We start from the raw sequence: 22868 nt of genomic DNA on the forward strand, positions 1-22868 counted from the left end.
TCTTATTATTAAAATGTCTACAAAATGTAAATGTAATGAAACAACACATAGCAATGAAAATAATTCAGATATGTGTACTTTAGTGCACGTGAGTCTCTCTGTTGTGCCCCACTGGCTTAGCTAATGGCCGCCGCTCATATGGCGGTTATCGCTGATGATCTGCCATACGTACATCACGGAATGAAACGTTGTTGTTGGATGTTAAGATTTTGGTATACAGACTCTACTTAAAGCTATTCATATGCCTTGCATCCATTCACTCTTCGGGCTCACAGTCCAGCATGCTTGAGATGCACATTTGGTGCCCAACTGCTATCTGTTTTTTTGTCGCTTGCATTTCTCTCACAGTTACTCTTTCCTAGTGTCTCGCTCTCTAACGTTTGCTCAGCTTTACTCTTTTAGTTTAGCCTTTTCTCTTTCCATTTACTTTCCTATTCATTTCCCTTCTCACGCCTCTCTCTCTCTCTCTCTCTCTCTCCAGTCAAACAGCAGGTAGTCTCAGCTATAAGCCTCTCTGACATTAGCTGATATTAGGCTAGGGTCTATTAGGTCCTGCCTTGCCATGTGAGTTATTGAGCAGAGAGCGACAGCCTCAGGAGTGATCACATTTGTGTCTGCACATGCACTGACTCACACAAGCAAACACATATACCCACACAAAGGTAAACAGAAACCCACAGGAATGGCCGAGCGCACACATGCAAAGCCTGAGCAATCTCTCAAACGTGCTCAACTTATGTCTTCCAAGTCAAACAAATGGAGGAATCACTCAGGCTTTAAGAACCTCCTCTTACACACAATAATAAGAATAATAATACATTGTATTTGTATAGCGCTTTAAAAAGGTACTCAAAGGCACTTTACATGCTGAAACAGAAACAATAAAAGCAATAACAATATAAAGAACATTAAAACAGTAAGAACCAAACAAAAGCATACATAACTATTATCACAGGTTAAAAGCAGATTTAATTAGATGAGTTTTAAGTGCAGTTTTGAAAGTGGGAGTTCCAGAGGGAGGGGGCAGCAATAGAGAAGGCCCTGTCCCCCCCCCCCCAGAGACTTCTGCTAAGGCAGCCCAGTTGCCAGGAAACCATTTTGGCATTGTAGGTTTCTGCAAACCACGGATACTTTAAATGTCGGTGTTTTTGCATTCAGAGCAGGTGGCGTAGTACAACGAGCGATGCGCAGAGCAAGTGATGTACTGGTATGATAACGAGTATAAGAAGCGAGAAAGTCCACTAAAAGGCAGGTGGGAGGGGCAGAGGATGGGTATAACAAACACAGGACTTTCACCCAGGAAAAAAAAGGATTTGTCAATATAGACGTAGCAGATGTTGATATTACCTGACTTTTAGACCGCATCTACTCCTGGTATTAACAACTGGATTTGTTACTTTATCTAGACAATGACATCTCATTATGCATTTACACTCTGGTCTTAATAAGCTTTCCTGTGATGTAGCTGTATAGGCTCCACTTATTTTTACTTTGCCAAGGAAGCAGTATTCTAGCTTTTTCTGAGGCTGCACTAAACAGAGTGGGAAGAGGCTACCTAGTATGTGGTCAGACTGTAAAGACCGCATTAACACCTGGCTGACATCCAACCACGTCCACATGTGATCTTGTCCTTCCAGTAGCACTCCTATCACAATACATTCTCTACATTTACAGCTGCATTTCCAAGCTTTTTCCTTCCAGATGATATCCAGAAAACAGGATACAGTACATGTAGGTGCAGAAGGTGTCTTTGTCTGAGTATGACTTCCTACACGTCAGACAATGGAACTCAATAGTCTTTTCAAGAGACTCTCCCAGCCTGGTAAACACCCACATCTTTCAAATGCCATGACCCTGGTTTGTAACGAAGGATGTCTGTAAATAATGTATATCCTGAAAGCCCAAGCATAGATAACACTGGTGACATCATTAGGGGTTATCTCAGCCACAGAACATTCCCCCCTAACTGTTTTTTGCAGGTTGAGTAAATGGACTTGGACATGTATGCAGTCTTACGACTACTCAATGTGCAGTACAATACATGTCAATCTACCCATTCACACACTGATGGTATAGGCCACCTGCCCATCAGGGCTCAAAACTAATTTCCAAGCACACACATTCACATTGGATGGGACCATCAGTGCTTCAATGCCAGCATGTCTTTGAAAAGTTTTCATTTGAAGTGTTTGGAAACTACCAAGAAACACATACATCTGGCGTGAGTTCACAAAACTGCCCCACAATCCCACACACATATGTGCAGCAAAGAATAAAAAGGTAAAACATTAAATTCAATGTTGGGGGCTTAAAAAAGAAGGCGCAAGCAGAGCACTTATTTTAGGAGGTGAATGATAAACATGCTTGTTATCAACCTTGACTAGCTTCAGCTCAAGAGTCTGGCTCACCGTCTCATGGCTACTAATTATGTGGGAAGAAACTGCCTTATAATGCTTGTTGACGCAACTACCTAGTAGAAGCTATATGGGTGTGCACCAAGGAGATAATTACTGGAAATTAGAGAGAAACATCGACATGTGGGTGTGTTTATGCATTTGAGCCTCGTGGGCTGCCAGATTCAGAAATTATTCATGTTGTGGTGTCGTCTTAGTTTGAGAGGTGAGTGGTGATGAGGAGTTAGCACAGAGTGCCAATATCAAAAGCAGTTTTGTCTCTTTTCTTCCTTACTGTATCTTTTGCTTTTTGTGAATAGTGTCTTCGGTATCAGAGTGACAACGGTGGCAGCATCACCTTCACAAAGCAGGTGACGCTTCTTTTTCTTCTCCTTCTCGCCCTCGGCCTCTCATGTGTCACAACTCAAAACTTCTAACAATCGTTGAATGTGGCGCATTCTTGCCGTGCATCTGTTTGAAAATCTCAGTACAAGTGCCTGTCTATCAAAAGATAAACATGTGACTTTGATTAAAAAAGGACTGATTACTCAGAAAGATGCGTGTGATAAAATACTTATCCTGAGCAACTTTTGCTTTTCAATTTAGAACACAAATGTGATTGTCATTTGCCGTCATTATAGAATGACGGCAAATGACATGTGTTAGATAGGAACACAATGATAATTATTATCAATTATTGAGTCTGGGCAGGGACTGTGCTACTGCAGCTGGTCTCAGGTGCCTTTGCCAATGTGTCGGATATCGAAGTGGATCCAAGCAGGCTTGCTATCAGCTGTGATCGTGTGGTAATTGCAGGACAAGAATGTGTTTCTCAAGGTGAGACAGAGAGTGTGAGCAGAGAAGTGCACGGAAAGATGATATGTATTGGTACTATTTCCAACCGCGACAGCTTGTTAGGTGGTGGTGTAACACGCTGCTGTGAGCGTTTGTTAGGATGTGTTCAGGATTAATTATTGTTGGGTCTCTTTGGATCAGGTCCCCTTTAAAAAAAAAAAAAAAAGATAATTTATGCATGTCTGATTCAGATGGGTTTTCCAAAGACCTTGTATCAGATCAGGTCGAAAGACCTCTACTATGGGCACTTTAAAAGTTTAAATTGGCCTGGCCAGGGAGGAACCAGCCTTTTGTATTTTTTCCTCCACTCAGGTCGTGGAATTGTTAAGCGTGACTGAGTGCATCAGTGTGTCAATGTACTGTGTGTGTCACTGAATGCTGATATTTTCCAAAGTCTCAATTTAATTCCTCATATAGTGCATGCCATATATGTGCTGTATGCATGTGTGTGTGGTAATTCATTTGACAGGACTAAATATGTACTCTTCAGGACTGATGGATGGCCATTATCACAACCCAACTACCCTTCACACACCCACATCCACTCTCCAACTATTCATTTGGTGTGTGTGTGTGTATTTCCATGCTTCCACGATTGGCAATATGTTATTACTTGTACATACAAGAGCACAGCGGACTAAATTGATCACTGACTGTAAAGAAAAAGGATGGGGTTGAAGGAGAAACATGATGTTTTTTCATCAAACTGATTTGATAATGGATGTAGAGGCTGGTATGTTTTTAAATATCTGAAGGATATAAAGTGCTGTCAAAAAGACCAAAACGATAGCTTGTAATTAGCCTGCATCCACTGTCAGTTGAGGGAAACTACACATACGCTCTCTGTTGGGTGGACTCTGTTTTCATATCTTTACATAGCGACATTGCAATCGCAGTGTAATGGAATTTTTCTCAGCCGTAACGTTCACATTAACACTTGTAACTTTATCACATAAAACGCATGCTTGCACAACATTGCATTATTCGGTAATTTCATAACAGCAATTTACAAAATGAATTCCTGTTCTGCTTCAAGAGGCTGAGCGAAGTGAGATCAATTTACAACAAAATGTATGCAATACAGTCATACATCACAGGTAATGTTTTATATTGAAACAGTGATGCTGTGACTCAAATCATACAATTCATCTTAATCATCTAATATTTCACTTTGAGCTGCTGGCTCAGGGGAATCGTGTGTGTGTGTGTGTGTGTGTGTGTGTGTGTGTGTGTGTGTGAGATAGAGAGAAGGAATCAGTAGACAGTGGAGGTGAGAGAATGAAAGAGATGCGGGGCTGTGGGATAAGAGTTGCATCTGCATATCAAAGACGGCATGGAGGAACGTGGAGAAAATGATGAGAATAAAAACTGTAACATATTGCTGTAAATTTATAAAATGTATGAATATAACGAGGGTGATGTGGAATCTTATGGGAGCAAGTCCTTCAGAGGACAAAGGTACTGTTCATTGGACAAAAGACACGGTGGAATTGAAAAGCAGAATGAGCACTTAGGAGAGATGACATGCAGTAATACACATGTTTAATTAGAGGCGCTGGGAGTCAAGTATAATACTCCGGTGTGCTTAGCTTGTCTGGTTAGACTTAGAGTGATGAATAGCTCAGGGAAAATGTGACTTTCAAAATGTTAAGTGAAATAAATGTGATCAAGCCTATAATATACAGATGGAAACAGAAGGGTGATGCATACAAAACACCTTCTAGTGAAGCTATTTTTTTTTTCCCTTCCCAATTTGACATTCAGTTTAATCATGGATTCAGAGAATACCTTTTCTTTCTCCCTCTTTTCCTTTCCTATACCCTCTGCAATAACTGCTGATCTGTGTACAGTAAGTCAGACAGCATAAATGCTTTTTTCTGTTTCAGATGCACTCTGCACCGACAGACATTTATTTATCTGAAGAGGCACATCCAGCGGGAAGTGCACTTTTGTCTGTCATCTGCATGTAATCAGTGCAATGTGCCCCCATCTGCAGGGAACATGATAAGTGCGATGAAGTATGCGTCTCGCAATTAGCATGGAAATGTTTCCTGCTTCATGGAACAGGTGCAAATTGCACAGGTGTAATAAAATAGAAGTTGAGGTGGTGGAGAGAAAATCGAGTTTGTCAGCTGTATTATACAGAAATCATGCAGCAGACGAAGTGTAAGTGCACCAAAAAAAAAAGATGAGAGGTAGCAGCAATGATTTACCTTCTTCGGAAGATAAATACCCACAATGCCTGACCAATTTATAAAGCCAGACAAAGTCAGGATCACAGCATTTTGATGTAGATTGGGGGATCTATAACCAATCTCACCACCGGATGGCATCTTTTGAGTTGTGATACACAATGACAATAGAGCCTGTCAAAGAGACACTGTTTAAATGTTTCCATGTGCATGTTTGGAACTGTGAATCGAGCAGCAGAGGGGGAAGGGAGTTGGCAACATGTGGATGGGATTGAAAAGATGCTGGGTGTGGACTGAGACCTCACCATACAGTTCCAGGCTGGAACAAAGTGGGCCAATCCCTTGAATGCTAAAAATTGAAAAGTTAAGCGCTGATGTCTTTCTCCGCTACATTTTACGACCCGATGCGTTTCTTATTTTTTTAGGGGCAACATTTTAAAACCACAAGAGCTAAAACATGTCCGTCAAAAAACAATGAAATTACATTTTTCAGTGTGCAATGTCTATGTACATTTCCACCCATATAAAGATGCTCAGATCTTTCATTGCTTGTCTAGGGTGTCTCAGGGCTGCCAAGGTGTTTGATTAGTTCAAACATGTCGTGTGTATATTACCCCACTGGAGCCCTTGGGCTTGAGTGCAAATCCCTTTACTGGCCGTAGCTTGATGTAGCCCAGTGTGTAGAACTGGATTCGGGAGGCAGAAGACCCACTGGGCTTTCCACTGTTTTAGGGCAAATGGATCAAGACTGTCATCTTCCCTTGGTTTCAAAATACTCAAACTGTGCTTTTGTTTTGTCTGTCAAACTGTGGCCTGTTTGGTGTATTAATAAAGGGTAGTCCCCAATTGGTTTAGCCTCTTGAACCTTTGGGGAACATGATGCTCTTAGTCCTTTCCCATATTAGGCTGTAGACGTGTCAGTCAATTCTAAGATGGCCCCCTTTAGCTCATAGCTCTTTTGGTGATCAAAGTTAGTAATGCCCCTTTAAATGCTATTGCTCTTTATGTCAGCCCTAGCTCCAAAGTGTCCCACCTTGCAACATGCGGTACTTCAGTACACACCCATACAAAGACAAGTCAGAGAGGTGCTGTAAAGCTTTGCTAAATGGTTGAAATCTCTCTAATGCATGGAAAAAACACATGTGTGCCAGTGTTCCCGTCTCATGCAAATACTATTTTATTCTGTGAGAATGATTTGTGTTTATTGGCCATCTTTTAAAAAACAACTCCATACAAGCAGCAGCCAGGCGCTTACTTCCTACGTAGTTTCCACAGGCATCTTCAAGGGCAGATGCAGACTAGTATTAAGAATTAAATACTATGAAGGCAGAGTTGCCTTTTTATAGTACATTTCTGAGAGAAGACTTCACAAAAGCAGCTTTCCAACGGATCCAAAGAGTGATCTTAATCACTCACAATCTTTTTTTTAATAGCTCCTTTGAATACACAAATTCAAATAAAATATATATATATATATTTATCATCATAAACACACATTTATGAAAATGTTAACTTGTTCTCTGTTGCCATGCAAGTTGCATTCAGTGTGCCACGTATGCTGTAGATATCTGGAATTACAACAATATACTGTATGTTACAAAAGGACCCCAAGGACTTATGTTTAGCCAAGCACAACCATTGTGACCCGTAGAGCAGAACAGATGAAAAGCATTTCATGGTTACTTGAAAAACTGTGTAGATAGTCTGCGTGTGTGTGTGTGTGTGTGTGTGTGTGTGTGTGAGCAAATAAAAGACATACACAGAGAAAGCAAGATATAGGCTGAGTGTGTTTTTGTGTGTGCACTGTTTGTGCATAGATAAACCCTCATCATCTCTCTGTGATTACAGGAGCATTTCACCACAAACAGCATGTGACTTATCAGAGTGAGCCAGGTTTTCAGGGGGCTGACAGTTTAGGGAGAACTGCAATGGGATAAGTCTCAATCCTCACTCAACCATCACTTTCTCATCCCTTTCTCACTCTCCCTCTCCCTCTCACACACACTCACACACACCTGTGCAAACACAGATGCGGCATCCCGACAGCCAACCCTGACTACTGATTCTCCGCTGAGCTCACAAGCCTTTCTATCTCTCCTACAAACCAAAACTGATAAAAGACGACCGTTACTCCCGATGGTGCTTCTCTGGAGACGCAGAAAGACGTCAACAGTTAAGATGTGAAACAACAGGTCTCAAAGGAAGATTGTCCGTGTAATCTACACCAGCAGAAACAATAAAATAATGCTTTTCAAAGTTGAGACAAAAAGACAAAAGAATAGAAAGAAAACGCGTTCATACGATAAGACAAACATCTAAATCAGATTAAAGAAAAGGAAAGAGCAATATGTTGTTTAGACAGTAACATTAGTAAAATGTAGATCATTGTGCATCTGTGCAAGTGTGAATGTGTGTACTTGTACACTAGTTACCGGAACGTCATCTGGAATATCTGTCCCAAGTTGACTTGCTGGGTTTTGTTGTTGTATCCATGTAGCATCTCACCAAACAGAGTGTCATTGAAGTGGACATCCTGCCTTGGGCATTTTGGTCCCTCACAGTTGTCTGACAGCAAGAGGCAAGATCGCCCATCCCCTGCCAGTTTGTACTCCTGCACACACCTGAGGAGGAGGGAAAAGCTGTCAATGCAATGGACAATATGTAATATACGTATGTGACACTCTATACACTTGAGGTGAAAGGATACAAATGGCAAGAACACTAGAAGGTGAATTGTGGCACAAATGTTGCAGGTTGATGAAACAGCAAAATAAAAACCCCAAGAGATGTGGGTGACTGACACTGTAGGAACCGCTACATAGACGTTTCCATTTTACTACTTTAATTTACAAACTACCAATTCAGGAACAAAAAACTACCGAGCCAATATCTTAGCCCTCTTCTTAGGCAGTCCTGCCATCTGTACATCACTTACCACCGATCCATGGAAGGCACCCAACCAGCTAAATCTAAACGCTAGCGGTTAGATACAATATATCTCCAGGCTGTGCAAAAGCAAGGTCGGTACTTCTTTTTTTTTTTTTTTTTTTAAACAATCTGCCTTTTATCTGCCCAATCCTCCCTTACAGACAAGGTGGAGTATCTGCTGCTGTTGACTGTTGCTGAAGTTTGGGCTGCTGCAGCTGATCAGGTCTCAGCGCCTCAGTGGGAAAGAGGACTATGCTGTTTTTGTCAATACTGTCAGGAAAATGCAACAGCGTCTTCCCGTTGCATGAAGGCAAAGCCTATTCCCTTAAGACCAAAGGTTTGCTCCACCACGGAAGAAGACTGACCATGCCATCTATTTAGTTCACAGAACATTTTTTCAATCATTCAAGCTTGACCCATACCACTGGATTGTTCTACTTCTAAAGTCTTATTAGTGGAAATCTCGACAAAGATGACAGATGCGATGAGAGAGAGAAAATAGAAAACCTGTTGCAGTCTTGCTAAGAAGCTTTCCGCTGTGAAATTCCACTGACGGACAAGACACAAACAGCCTGAACCCAGTGATCCATCCTGCTTGGTGTATACAGGATGAAAAAGGTTTGTTGGTATAATGGCGTGGAACATGACTTCTTCCCACACATTGGTAAAAAACTGCGAACTGTTGGAACGCCAAGCTTCATGGCCACAGTATATCTCCCTGGAGATTACTATTCCATGTGACACAATCTAGTTCTAGGGAAGGTGCACAAAAAGCTGAGTCAGCTCAGTGGAACATGTGTGGGGTTAGGAAGAGGGCGTTTTTACAGTGAATGCATCACTCAATAATGTGCGGGAAGTAAAGTCGGCGTGGTTCAAGATTCAGGCTTAATCACTGACGCACCTTTTGAATATCTGCGCTGGACCATTCAAGCTCATTTAAACTGTCCATGTATGTATGAAAGGATTTATAAAAGCTTGCCCTCAGAGTTGGCCAGCCAGGGAATACCGCAAAATTGTGACTCGTGGACTAATTGATATTGTAAAACATTAATAGAAAACGTAAGTATATTAAAACAATACTTCCTTATATGTAATCTTGGGCTAATGTCTTTCATCACATATGGTGACGTATAATCATTTGGTGATTACACACGGGTTATTTTTCTATTTGCATATCTCATTTCCTTCATGTGGGTATTTGCCGGAGGAACAGTTTCTTAATATCACGGAAATATTACTCACAAGGCCTTTTTCGCGAGGAAGCTTTATATCCACCCTGCAGACACCTTTCAATTTATTTACTGTTGGTTATTCTCACCCACAAAACATGAGTACGTTGCTGGAACTGGGGTCATCTTCAAGGGGCACAAGCTGCTGGAGACACAGCTGTTCACAGCCTCCATTGAAGCCATCCGTGCAGTCGATGCCCCTAGAGTAGTCATAGCAACCTGAGCCATCCTTCATTGGCCTCAGCCCCTCAGGACACTGCAAGAAAAGAGAGATGGAGAAAGAAGGAGAGGCGGTGGGAGGGGAGATGTGGAGACAGGGCGGGGAGGAAGGCATAAATTAGGGAGAGAGTAGAAGAGAGTAAAGGCACAGAGAGAGGTCAGCGTGTGCATTTTAATCAGGATGAGGCGGCAACCGAGGAGGCAAAGATAGTGAGATCATGGGAGACATGAGAGAGGAGAATTGGGCAGCCAGATATTTAGGAATTCAAAGATAGAAGAATGAAAGATGGCAAATATTTTATCTGATAGGAAACACAAGCCTGGTCTGAGGTCTTTTTGTAAATAAAGATCTCATAAAGATGCAAACAGGCAGCTTGGACTCATACGTACAGCTCATCTCACTACTTGAGGTCTGTGTTTGTTTTTTTTCATGCTAGACACGAAACCACATGTGTTACGCGCTCCTGGTGAGACTCCACACTGACAAGTGAGAAAGACTGGGTTGTCTTATTTCACAGTTTGTGGGTTGGTAGCCACTAAAGATACCCAAAATGTACGTGCACAATATATTATTATTGAAAATGACGCATTGTCTGTGAGCAAGCAGTAAGCTACTGATATCACAGGAGGACATTTTGTTAGAGTTTTAGTTACATTTCATCATTCAGTTTTACCAACAACTTCCACACAAAACAAATGATCTACCTGAGAAAACGAACCCTGGACAGACATCTGAAAGGGAACACTGGGTCCAACATCTTTAGATTGGCTACTTTAACGTGAGCGTTACACTTGAGAAATTAATTGTATTTAGTGCAGCATAAGAAATTCAAATTAAGCAGAAATGCAACAACAGCAGATGCGTTCTATAACAAAGCTGGACTCCATCAGAAAAGGAATTTTTCTAACCATTCATTTCTTGTAGACTTAATAGCCTACTGTTCCCGAGTTGGCTTGAAATATCCATCTCAGACATGAACAAAAGATCGTTACGTAACCAAAACAAAGATGCACTCTCCTGCTGGCTCAGCTTATGTGTTAGAGGCAGGCAAAATGCTGTTTATCATTTCATATAATGATAATATTTATTTATTATCCTTATAAGCAATTAGCATATGCTTTAGTGACTTACAGAATGACAAAGTTGAATGTTTTAAATACTCTATTGATGTGTCGTTTTGAATTGTTCCTTTAGTAAGCCATGATCTTTCTTTTTCATTAGGATTATGTTCATCATGACATGATATTTTATATTTATTCTATCATTTTCAACAGTGCTTTTATGATTCAAAGATATATTTAACTAAACCAGTACTGCACACTCAACCTATAACGATATGATCAAGGATACTTTATCGACACTGACAAGAGCAACGAGTTTTGCTCAACGCTTCATCCAACTCATTTAGTGGTTTAGTTATATTTTTTTAATTTTGTGTCAGTGTAATATTATAGGCATTGCTTTACTGTCAGAGGATCTCTAAATAAAGAGAAGCGAGCCATCACATGCGGTAACGCACTACTAGACAACCTCAGACCGTCAGCTGAATATTCACAACAAGGCTACATAAGAAATGCTCCGCAGTGTTGTTATTGCCATTTGTGCCAGTTCACCACCATCGAACTAGAGGCCCGAGTATGAAACAATTACATCTAGAGGATGTGTTCAAGTGTTGATGGTGCAGCAGTGTCTTGAAAGAAAAAGGAAAGACAACTATGTACAGAGAAGCAGTACGCCACTTCCAGAAGCTTTAAGATGAAATATCTTCCCTTGCAGTAGCACCCAAGATACTGTGTCATGATATATGTATTCTATCCTCCTGAATCAGACATCAAATGATGGGAAACAGCACTAACGTATTATTCACTTGTTTACAGGCTGCTACTATCAACAGTTTATATTCATTGTAAAAATGATCATATTTGAATAGTTTATGGGTTTTTGAACATTCGATTTACACTCTCAAACATCAGCCACAAAAATGTGTCATTTTTATGTGTTGATGGAACGTTTCTGTTGGTTTGAAATGAAGACTGTGACAGACTCTGTTATATTTCACAGTTTGCACTGTTCACCACTTTCACTGACGGCCGCTCTGACTCATCTGCGGCTCCTCATGTTCTGTGTGTGCCTGTGTGGGATTGATCCGAGGTGTGTGAGGCATGATGACACAAAATGTGGTCTAGTAGGTGTTGGATGTATTTACAAAAATAAAGTAGGCCATTGCGAAATGCACTGTTTATCAAGTAAGTCGCTTTTTATTATTTTCTGTGCTAGAAAAAAAGAAGTATTGTGCGTCAGTGTTAAAGAGCTCTAGAATAAGCGTTTCTCTTGCTCTTAGTATAATACTGCCCTCAGATATCAACCTGACTCGTAGCTGCCAGTGGCCCCACACAGGTTGCTGATTGGTCCGTGCTCTGTCGTACCGGACAAAAAACGCATTACTTGAAGCCTGAGAAGAGGGATTTTCTTTTGATATTCGATATACGATTCGATATACGATTCGCACGTGATCTCGCAACATCACGAGAATCAGGCTGCTGTGCAACTTACTTCAGATATTCCAGTTACAAGAAGGCGTATGTCTTGGTATTAATGGAATACTGGCTGACTGACATCCTGTAGAGAGAGACTCATACCTAGAGGCGGCTTTTGCCACACTTAATCTGCTGCTGGCTTTATATAAGCAGATTGTCAATATCTACAGTCTATGTCACCGTATCCCCCAGCATTTTACTGTGTGATATATGGTCAGTGGTTAATAGTTTTATCAGCCCGTGTCACATGTCATCGACACCACTGAAATAAAGGATCTGCAGTTGGACCACCACTCATACTAGACTGTGCCAAAAGACATGAAATATCTGTAGGCTAGACCGGGTTCAAAATGCCCTTGTAACAAAAGAACCCAACTAACGGATCTTGAAAGTCAATACATCTTGTTCTGCAAGGTCCCCGAGATCAGCAGTAAATAAGATTTTCCTTTGTAATAAACCATGGGTCAGCAAAGCGATTAAAGGCATCATTTGGTGGGTTTCTATAATGGCTATGTAAAGCAGGACAGGACAATTTAGAGGGAAATCAAGTGAGAAGTTAGACGAGGCAAACTGGGAAACACAGAGCCCGAGTTTACCAATGTGAAAGAAAAGCATGAATATTTTACTGAGGCCAGGACAAGAAAAATAAGGATGCTTGCCTGAATGTCGGTTCTAATAAACACTAGTTCCAGTTCCAGTCAACACTTTACAGGTACAGGAATTAAGTGAGGAAAAAAAAAACTTTATACCATTATGAATACTGTGACGAAGCTTGTTTGCCAGATATATTGTAGGAAAAGCTCTGGACTTGATAAAATCGGTTACTGGGTGCCTGAAACGTGTTGCATGCTTTCTCATGCTTTCTCCACTGTTTTGGGTCATCTCATCACCAAATACAAACATGAAAGCACACCACTGCTAAACGTGATCACTAGCATGATTTACAATCCACCACCAGTAATGACTGAACAAACAGTAATCAAGAGGCAATTGTCTTCTAATTATAAGATTTATTTCTCGTAATTTGCCTTTTACTAATTGCAAGATGTTGTTATCGTATTAAGATCACAATCTGATAAGACTGAATAAATGCAGTCTTCCCACATAGGCTACAAATTAATCTGGAAATACGGTTACGTCAGCGCTCTCTGGGCTGGAGAGATTTTACATAACAAACTAAGCAATCGCATATTTGATCTCTTCAGCCAAACACTTAAAAAAGATGGATGAGCGGCAAATATTGTGCATTGATCACACGCGTGTTCTGGACAAAGTCCAGTACGTTCAACAGTCAACGGGAAAGCTCTCCAGTCTCAGGTCCATTCACCGTATCTCATGAATGTAATGCTAACTTCCTCACCAGAACGAGATTGGAGCCATTCATCACACTGAGGCAGAGCAGTGGGAATAGCTGCCTGTAATTCAGAACTGTCATGCTTCACTCTACGGTTGAACGAAAGGGACTCAAGGTTAGCCATTAGCACTGGCCACTAGCTACTCCTTCTCTCTGCTCGGACCACTCTCCAAAGACACAAGGGTTGGGGAGGGGCAAGGTACATTCTTTCAGTCGGGTCTTCTGTAGTGATTCTGTGATGGCAACACAGAGAACAAGCCGAGAGATCTGCTACAGCCTTTTGGACAACACAGAAACAGCTTCATTGACTGAGACCTTGTTACTGTAATTGATTGAAAACACATTAAAAAAACATTAAATTCTAGCAATTGAGTAATGACTTTATATTGAATAAATTAAATAATAAAGAAGTGGCAAAAGGATGCATTAGACCCAAGTGTTGCTGTGCGTTTGTGTGCTTACAAATGTGCAAATTCAATCATAATTAATAGCTTCAACTATTAGATAAAATCTGATGGATTGGATGTTTACATTTTCTCTCTTTTACACCTGTATATCTGCTGTACATATTAACGCCAAGGGTTGAATGTGTACGTATTCTCCGGGGGGGGCAAAAACAGACGAGAATTTTATGACACCATAAAGTACCAGAGCGATGGCATGTCATACCTCTATATGGAGTTAAAAAGACAAAGCAGGTTTGAAGACATTAAAGAACAATGAAAAAAAAAAAGTAAGTATGCAAGGAATATTAAAACTACACATACATCTTCTTACAACATTATATACTGCACGTAGATCACCCTTACGAATTAAAGTTCACACATTCTGAATGAATGCTATTCATTTGCCTAATTACCCATTACTGCCCTCAGCTTTAATCAGCAACTGAGCAATATCTAGTGAGAACTCCGCCTCTTAATGATCTTGTCAAAATTAAGATGCACAGATGTCTGTACTTAGTGGCCATTACAAATTTCAGAGAGATAAAAGAAAGTGAGAGAAGTGTGAACAGTCATTGATCAAGGACGTATACACGGAATAGTCCCACTGCAGCATTTATAATTAACAGCAGAACATGGCCAGGGAAATGCTGTAAAGTGTAAAGACTAGAAGGAATCTTTTCAGTGATAAAACTTAGATAATAAGAAAACAATATAAGGAAGACGTGCGCTGACTGTTTCCCAAGACAACACGCTTAACAAAAAAAAAGTCTTAGAAACAGCACAGCTCTAAATCACACTGACAGATGGGGGGGGAATCAAATACTCTAAAAGCATATTTGACAGCGTAATCTGGTTTAGAGGTGACAGAGATGCATGCCCTGCAGCTCCAACTCTGCTAAAATAGGTTAAATTAGGCACAACAGTGTTATTGCTGCAAGAGCAAAAAACTTGTGAGGGTGCAATGCAGTCTAAACCCAGCTGTTTGTTCCGTTGTTCCATGTGAATTCATACTTCATACTTAATCTTCAGTGAGAAAACCGTTATTTCTCATCTATTGGGAATGGTGTTGCCCAAAAGGCAAAAAAATACTGCTATTTAAAATAGATGCCTGTTTTTATTTTTGATCTGCTTATTTTTATTTATTTTTTATGTGCAAATGTTTTTTTTACATATGCAAACATACAGTATATCTGTATATATATATACATAAATCCATATTGCTTTGGTCTATGTCACAAAGGCTTTACTCTCTTACAGGATGACTTAATCTTAAGCACTCATCTTCACACGTCTGTACGGTGAAAATCTGCAATTCTGTGCCAATCGGCTGATCAGGATTCTTTTCTACACACTGCGGGGACTGACTGTATTTAAAGGCCATGTTGTCTCTATCGCTCCGCCACCTTTCTTCAGTGGTGACAACATGACAGATGACTATGCAACCCTCTATGAGAGTGAAGGATAGCTTTGTTCCGCGACACCACCAGACTCCGGCGCTCTCGGCTCAGCTTGATCGCCAAAGGCATTTAAGAGCTGCTGTTATGAGCTTCCTTTGAAGACGAAGACAACAGCGACACCGTTTGTTAATGAGGAGTTGTGTTTGCTTGTGTCAGGAAAGCAAATATAGACAATACAAAGACTTGTTTTAGTAGTGTTGTCAAAGTTAAAATGGTTGGTCTTTGATGAATGGATTGGATCATTTTAATACATAAATTCAATACATGTGGGTTTATGGTCTTTATCGAGAGAGAGAATATATATAGAAATGCAGATTTTACTGAAGGTTATTGCATAAATAGCAGCAACATACAACAATTTACTGCAACAGGCGAGCAATAACAATTTGCTCCTCTTGATATCTCAATCATGCCACATAGAAAAACAGCTGTTATCTGCATCGCATGTCAAAAAGTCGTCCACCTACGTCTATTGAGTTATTAGAAGGGAGAGGAAATGGAAATACTAATCTTGCTCGGAGTATCTGTTACTTGGGACTAAAGCCTGAGTGATTTATTGCTCTTTCCTATTCAATTTAATATTTGCTTGGGTTTGGAGCCAGGTTGAATTGAACGAAATTGATTCGGATTAAAAAATGAACCTTGTCAAATAAAATATTAAATATTAAGCTGTGGCTTCAGTTGTCCACTGATGTTGCTCACCCTTCTTTTCAGCCATGCTCTCTTGAATAATCAGTGACAATAGTTTAGATAAAAGTAATCTACTGAATATTATGCGTTTTATTTTTACTGTTAAGTTGCAAATACATAGTCCCTCCCTCTTAAGGCCTTTTACTGATTCCATTTTACACAGATCGTGACCCCCCCCTTGGCGGTAGCAGTGTTATGGGCATGTTTGTGGTACACTAAGTGACACACTTGATCCGGCATTTAACCAACGGTGTCAAGAGTGAAAAGATGAAAGAATTATTATAATTTGCTTTAAACCAGAAATTGTTGAAATTCAATGGTAATGAGGTAAACTGAGCTGTGCAGTGGAGCAGGGGGGGGGGGGGGTCATGACGCTGAGTTGTCAGGAACACAGGGTTGTGGGGAGATACAGGGGGTGGTGGGTAGAGGGCTTAGGGGATGAGGCTTTGCACAGAAACTTTTGTTTGGGTGGAGTTGCCATTTTTCCTCCCTGCTGACTCTTTATGCAAACCAGAAGCAACCAAGCAGAAATCTGGCTCCACACTGACAACTCATCATTTAATTCCTGACTTTTGGAGTGTGCAACACATTTTAATAAACTCTTGCATACTGGGACACTAGACAAGCGCCTTAAAATGAGATTGGAGACAGCGGTATCCGTTTTCTCTAAACTCGTATAAGCCACTGGAGTTTGACGGGCCAAAATTAAACTTTCGGATGATGGTTGAAGTTAAAAATGTCATCTTTGCCAAACCTGCATCCAAACAACTGTAACAGAGATGTCCCAAAAGAGACATCAACTGATGAAAGATATGGCACTAATATCCTACCATCTGCTCAGCCTCCGAGTACGTCCATTAAGAAGACAGATATTGTAGCTGAATACAATAACGTGCCATCAAGACAAACATTCTACCATTTACGTAAAGCACAGGAACCACAACATATTGCAGTTGTCAAACTCAAACTTAAAAATGGCAAGCTAACAGGCAACCAGGAAAAGCCATGTTTACAGAGTTTTGAACTTCACCGAGCAGCCTCAGGGGAGTTCACAGAGTGCATCAGTAATACCCCTTCCTCACACAAACACAGTGGATGATACGGTACATTGACCACAGGTTCAACCAGAAGTTGACCATTCATTCCACACCACTGGGTAAATGCTAGGTTGTCGCGGTTCACACAACCCACATCTGCCCAATGAAGTTCCCGCTACTGTGTTTGGTGCAAACACGATCAAATACAAGTTTAACTCCAGTTTCAAGCATATTTTTTGATCAAGATAGATTCATTCATTTTGCAAAAAAATGGAAAGTTAGGGTTCTCTCCTGCTGGGTGTGTTGAGATAGACATCACGCTCCCCTAATGTCTGGCATTTGAATCTGTACGGAGGACTGTCTGGTGTATTTTTCTGCAAATAAAGGGATTTGTATCGGGCATTATCATGCATCTAGCCGACAATAAGGCTCTGCTTGAGAAAAAAACACCTCCACTCTCTGTTTATGTCAAATCATGCAATTATAATGTCAAGTCATAGAAATTTGTTTTTTAATATTGTGGTACCACATGTTTTAAAATGTTCCTTATAATAACAGAAAAAAATACAATACAATACAATACAAAAGATTTTCCAACATAATAATCTAACATTGTAATAACTTCCACTTCTAATACTTGTTGTGTTTGTCTGTCGTCTTATATTACTGTATATTTTATTGTATCTTCTTTTTAAAATATCATAATTTCAGTGAGACTACTATGTCTACTCATATGCCACTAAATATGATTGGAAACAGCAGCGCATGCTGTAATGATAACAGCATACAACAACAAACAGCTTCACCCAGCACATAGCTACTGTAATGTGCAATATGACCAACTGGTGTTTGATGAGCCAAGTGATGAAAACAGGAAGGCGACCGATACAAAAAGCATTGCCTTTCTGAAATCGCTACCTTGCACTTACAACAGCTGTTTGTATAAACTGAGGTTACCGAGCACAAGAATAAACCACCTGTCATCTGCTACGGCTCAGCAGCAGCAAGAAAGGGAACACAGGCAAACAAAAAAACGTAATAAGCAATGTCTCCAAAACTTCAGCACTGGCTCGGACTAAAATATAATTCATTGCAAATGCATTTCAACTGTCTTAAGAGCGGCAGACTGCCTTGAGGGACTGACTCTGATAATGGATTTTTAAGCCCTCCGTGTGGCATGTCTCTGCTCTGTGTTAGCACCCACTCTGACAGGGGTGTTAACTAAATAACCCGAACCCAAAAGAGTAATATTTCAGCTAACATTTATACTTTCTGAAAGTGTGAGTTGAAACTAAATCTTTCCATGCTGACTATTGAGTGGGTATGTATTATCTCTACGTCTCCTTTACTTCTACATTATTTAATGTGCTGATTCCTGTCATTTCTTTGACATGGTTTAGCCTGAGCTCATGGTCAGCAATGAGAAAAAAAAAATAGTGTGGAGTCCACGCGAGTTCGCTTACACATGCGTGTATAACCCTTTAATTAAATATACCACAGTATGTCCAAGGGCTTGACGTGGAATAGAGTCTGATAAACAATCCAATGCTTATTATCATATACTCATTCATATTTTAAACACACTCTCTGCTACTTTCCACCTCTGGGTCCAATAAAGAGACTTCCCGTTCAATTTCAGTCTCCAGCCCCTGTATATAATACAAATGCTGCTACCACTGTGGAAATACATAAAACATGGTCGGGACCACTGTTACATATGTCATTATAATTATTTTACAGATACATATTTCACACGATGCAAATCATGTAGAAATGCTAGCATGACTACACTTGTATTTACAGTAATACAACACACTCCCCATGTGATATATTGTTAGTTTGAATAAATGCCAACATACTGTGGAATGAGTTAAATTAGACACAGCATTTTAGTGTGATGGCACAAAAAGTACGTCGTTGGACATTATCATAAATTCAAATATTCCAACATTAAAATGTTGCATTCACAAAATTGGTGAGAAAATCAAATAATGCCACTCATATAGGCTACGGACTTCTTTACTGGGGAAATAGACTAAAGCGTTGCAACCTTTACAATGTCACGAAACAGAACAAGGCATTAGATGCAAGACATCCGTTGGAGTGACACAGTGTACCATCGCTGTTCATGCATAATATTAATACATTATCCATGTGGAGGTGCTCGGTCGACACATAAGAGGAACCCCAAACGACTGCAGAGACCTAGGGTTATTATAAGGTGTTGTCATATTATCAGTAACAAAATGGTAAACATACTGTCGACAGGTTTGGGGCAAGAGGCAATTACCACTATATGTGGACACTATATGTGGACAAAGACGTATCTTAGTCATAAATAACAGCCACAAGCTACTAAATATGTCAAGGGTGGAAATTGTCTTGCTTTTGATGAAAGATGGGGACTATGAGTCAGGTTTATTAATATGGACTAGTTGGCATGGTAACACAGTGGGAAGTAAATGGTGGGGGATGAGTTGCAGAGGGCATGTGCAGAAAAACTTCATCTGTACAGAAAGTGCTGAAAATGTTACAAGCGCTACAAAAGGTATTTAGTTACAAAGTCTATTCGCTTTGGAACACAGTGTCAGCAATGCTAAACATCATTTGGGATAAGTGTCAGGCCGGCACGCTTTTCATGAATATTGTAAATAGACGGTTTTGTCGAGTAGAGCCCTTTCTTTATTTCAGTTAAAAGATAAGGGAAAAAAGAGAGAAAAGGAGGACAATTGCCTTATCAGTGTTTGTCTTTGGTATAGACACAAACAACGAAAAGACCAGTCAATTTATAGCCCTGTCTAAGCTCTTAATGAGCAGGCAACCGTCCTCCAGCAATTGAGATGGCTCATCAATTTAATTACTTTACAACCCAGGCCCGCCCCATGCTGTCAAAAAGCCTCGCATCTGAAGTTTCCAGTCACCCTGTACTTGTAAATATGCCAGGAGAAAAGCTTTATTGCACTGCTGTTTACAATGTCACATCTAAAATCAAACTAAGGTTTATGAATAAAGGAGAATCTCTATCAATAAATCCTGTATTAACACGCACAATAGAAGCATATTACAAATTATATCATCACTGGTGCTGTTGTCACTGGACTACTTCCTATTTATGAATAAGAGCTCCATCATTGTCATCACAGATAACTCATGCACCTTTGTTTTTACTAAGGGCAATTTCTGTCTTTTCCCTACATTCTAAGTACCAAATGGGTAAGAAGTAACTGTAACAATGCCACATAAACCTTAACCAGACTAAAGCAGACAGTATCATGCTGTCAGAGTCTGTGAACAATGAATACAGGGGCACACACCACAGCAGTGTGAGTCATACCGGCTTGTAACCATAGTGTCCATACATAAACGAAAGAGTCCACGGTAACACCCAAGCATATACTATTTATAGCACATAAACTGTTATAGATTGCTTGCAAATATCACAAATGCCATATTAGGCTGTAGCAGATGGCATGCAAATGTAATGAGTGGCATTATCTTGGGAAAGACACATTAAAAACGAGGTGATTATGTAAATGAATGAGTTTCAGAATACATCCAATACTTAATCAGTCTTTTAGCTGCAAAGTCCAGCATTAACTACTGAGCAGCAGAAGCACCGATCATTATTTAACAGCGTAATCATTATATGTTGGCAGGCTTTATTTGTTGTTTGTTTCATTAACTGTTCAGGCAATTGGCTATTGTTATGGGTCTCCTTATTCCGATTCCTCAATTTTCGATTGTGCACGAAACCTTTGGGAAACTTTAGGTGTGCAGTTTTTCCTACAGTACATGGAACGTGACAAGCTTGAGTGCCAGCATGCCCAGACAGCATATCTGTAGCTCCTGTGCCAGACTAAAGCTTGAATCCTGCATTACTAGTGTGTCTATAGTCTGCTGTGCCACTGAAATCGGTTGTCAACACCCTCTGAGCTCCGCTAGCTAGTTAGCTCCAGCTCAGCGCCAGTTCAGCTGACAGCAGGCTGATGGATGAAAAGTGTAACTACCAAGTCTTTTATCAGTAAGTATGTCTAGCCCCCCCCCACACACACACAGCCCCTTACTCCCAATAGCAATTTATTTACTGTACACTTGTTTATTACAGATATTATACATCTAAACCAACCAATTATTAAATGGTAAACACAAACCCTGGCATTGCATTAATACAGTTAATGTAATTAGTCCTGATTGAAACCATAAATTATACTATTCACTTACTATGTACAGCAAAGTGTTCATGTCAGCATGTTATTAAGAAAGAAAAGCAGACCTCGGCTTGCACTTACCATGCAGCCGGATGAGTCCAACTGTCTGTCGGTCACACACTTAAAGTTCTTCTTGCAACCACCGTTATCTTTGGAGCAGTCTCGGACCGGCCCAAACGATGCCAGTAGGTCCTCTACCGTCTCAAAGTAAGTAGACATGATGGCCTCATCCCTGGAATGGAAGAAAACAAAAGGTAAAACAAAACGGAAAATACCTTTTCATATGTTTTCACAGTGTAGAAGTAATGAGAAGTGAAAATAATGCTTGAGCAGCAGAACAGCCCTCACCACGTGGAAAGCCGTCTCTCATTTAGCAGCTATACATGCTTGTACATAATGTGACAACGTTGTGGTGTGTTGGTGCCTTTCCAGCTGCAATTACCAACTACTTGCTGATGTTTGAAACTCGCGTTGTATTTTGTAAAAAATGTACAAACGCTGACAATAACAGAACTGCTATTGAATTCATCAAAGCATTCTTTATCAACGTGACAGGTATCCTCTGTGAGCTCGAGTTTCATTTCGTGGCTGGCAGTACAAAGGCGAGCCTTACAAAACCCAATCCAATAGTAGTTCAAAACAGACGTACCCTAGGGCTTGTATTGTGCTGTACCAGGCGTACAGCATTTTTTTAAAGCAGCTGTTGTAAAAGTTTCACTGGAGTGAATGTGCCTGCAGGGGTTCGTGCTGGTTCACGGTGGGTCATGTCTGGGACTAATCGGTGCATCGGTATTAATTGGACTTGTTTGTCACGGTGTGTTGATGGAGAGCCTAGGGAATCATCACTCTGCATCGACTAACTCTCAGGACTCATCTCAAGGCATCCCGGCCCGCCCTCGCTGGCAATGTTGAAGGAGACAGCAGCAGAGCAAAAAAAAAAAAAAAAAAAAAAAGTATGCAGAGAGTATGCATACACATTCAAACACAGAGGCAATAAGAGGTCAAATTAATGTATTCCTCATTTCTTCTTTATTTGACTCGTTTATGTTATGTATGTTGTTGTTGTTGTTGTTGTTTTTACATAAAGGATAGCATTATAATGACATTTTTCATTAGTGAAATTCCATGGAGGGCTAGATGTGTCTGCATTTTTATTAGATTTCCATAATAATAAAAAATGATTTAAATGACATTTATTGTTCATTTATGTAGAAATTAGCAATGAATTCATAAGAAGAATAAGAGTCTACAGGCTAGCAGCTCTGTGAGGCTGTATTTGGGCATAGCAGTGCCTTAAACGCAATGACAATGTTAACATGTCA

At 40.3% G+C, this 22868-nt stretch overlaps 1 protein-coding gene across 1 annotated transcript in view; it reads right to left on the minus strand.

Moving 5' to 3' along the window:
• The window catches only part of astn2 (astrotactin 2), a 214188-nt gene that overhangs the window by 64089 nt on the left and 127231 nt on the right, over positions 1 to 22868 (minus strand). Inside the window, exons 11-13 of the mRNA XM_076086837.1 lie at positions 21628 to 21778; positions 9687 to 9853; positions 7873 to 8061 (exon numbers count right to left, since the gene is read on the minus strand). Coding sequence (XP_075942952.1) covers positions 7873 to 8061; positions 9687 to 9853; positions 21628 to 21778 — 507 coding nt within the window. The remainder of the gene's footprint in view (positions 1 to 7872; positions 8062 to 9686; positions 9854 to 21627; positions 21779 to 22868) is intronic.

Source organism: Anarhichas minor, unplaced genomic scaffold (assembly GCF_050575085.1).
Source record: "Anarhichas minor isolate MPS153535 unplaced genomic scaffold, ASM5057508v1 ptg000002l, whole genome shotgun sequence".
Taxonomy (NCBI): Eukaryota; Metazoa; Chordata; class Actinopteri; order Perciformes; family Anarhichadidae; genus Anarhichas; species Anarhichas minor.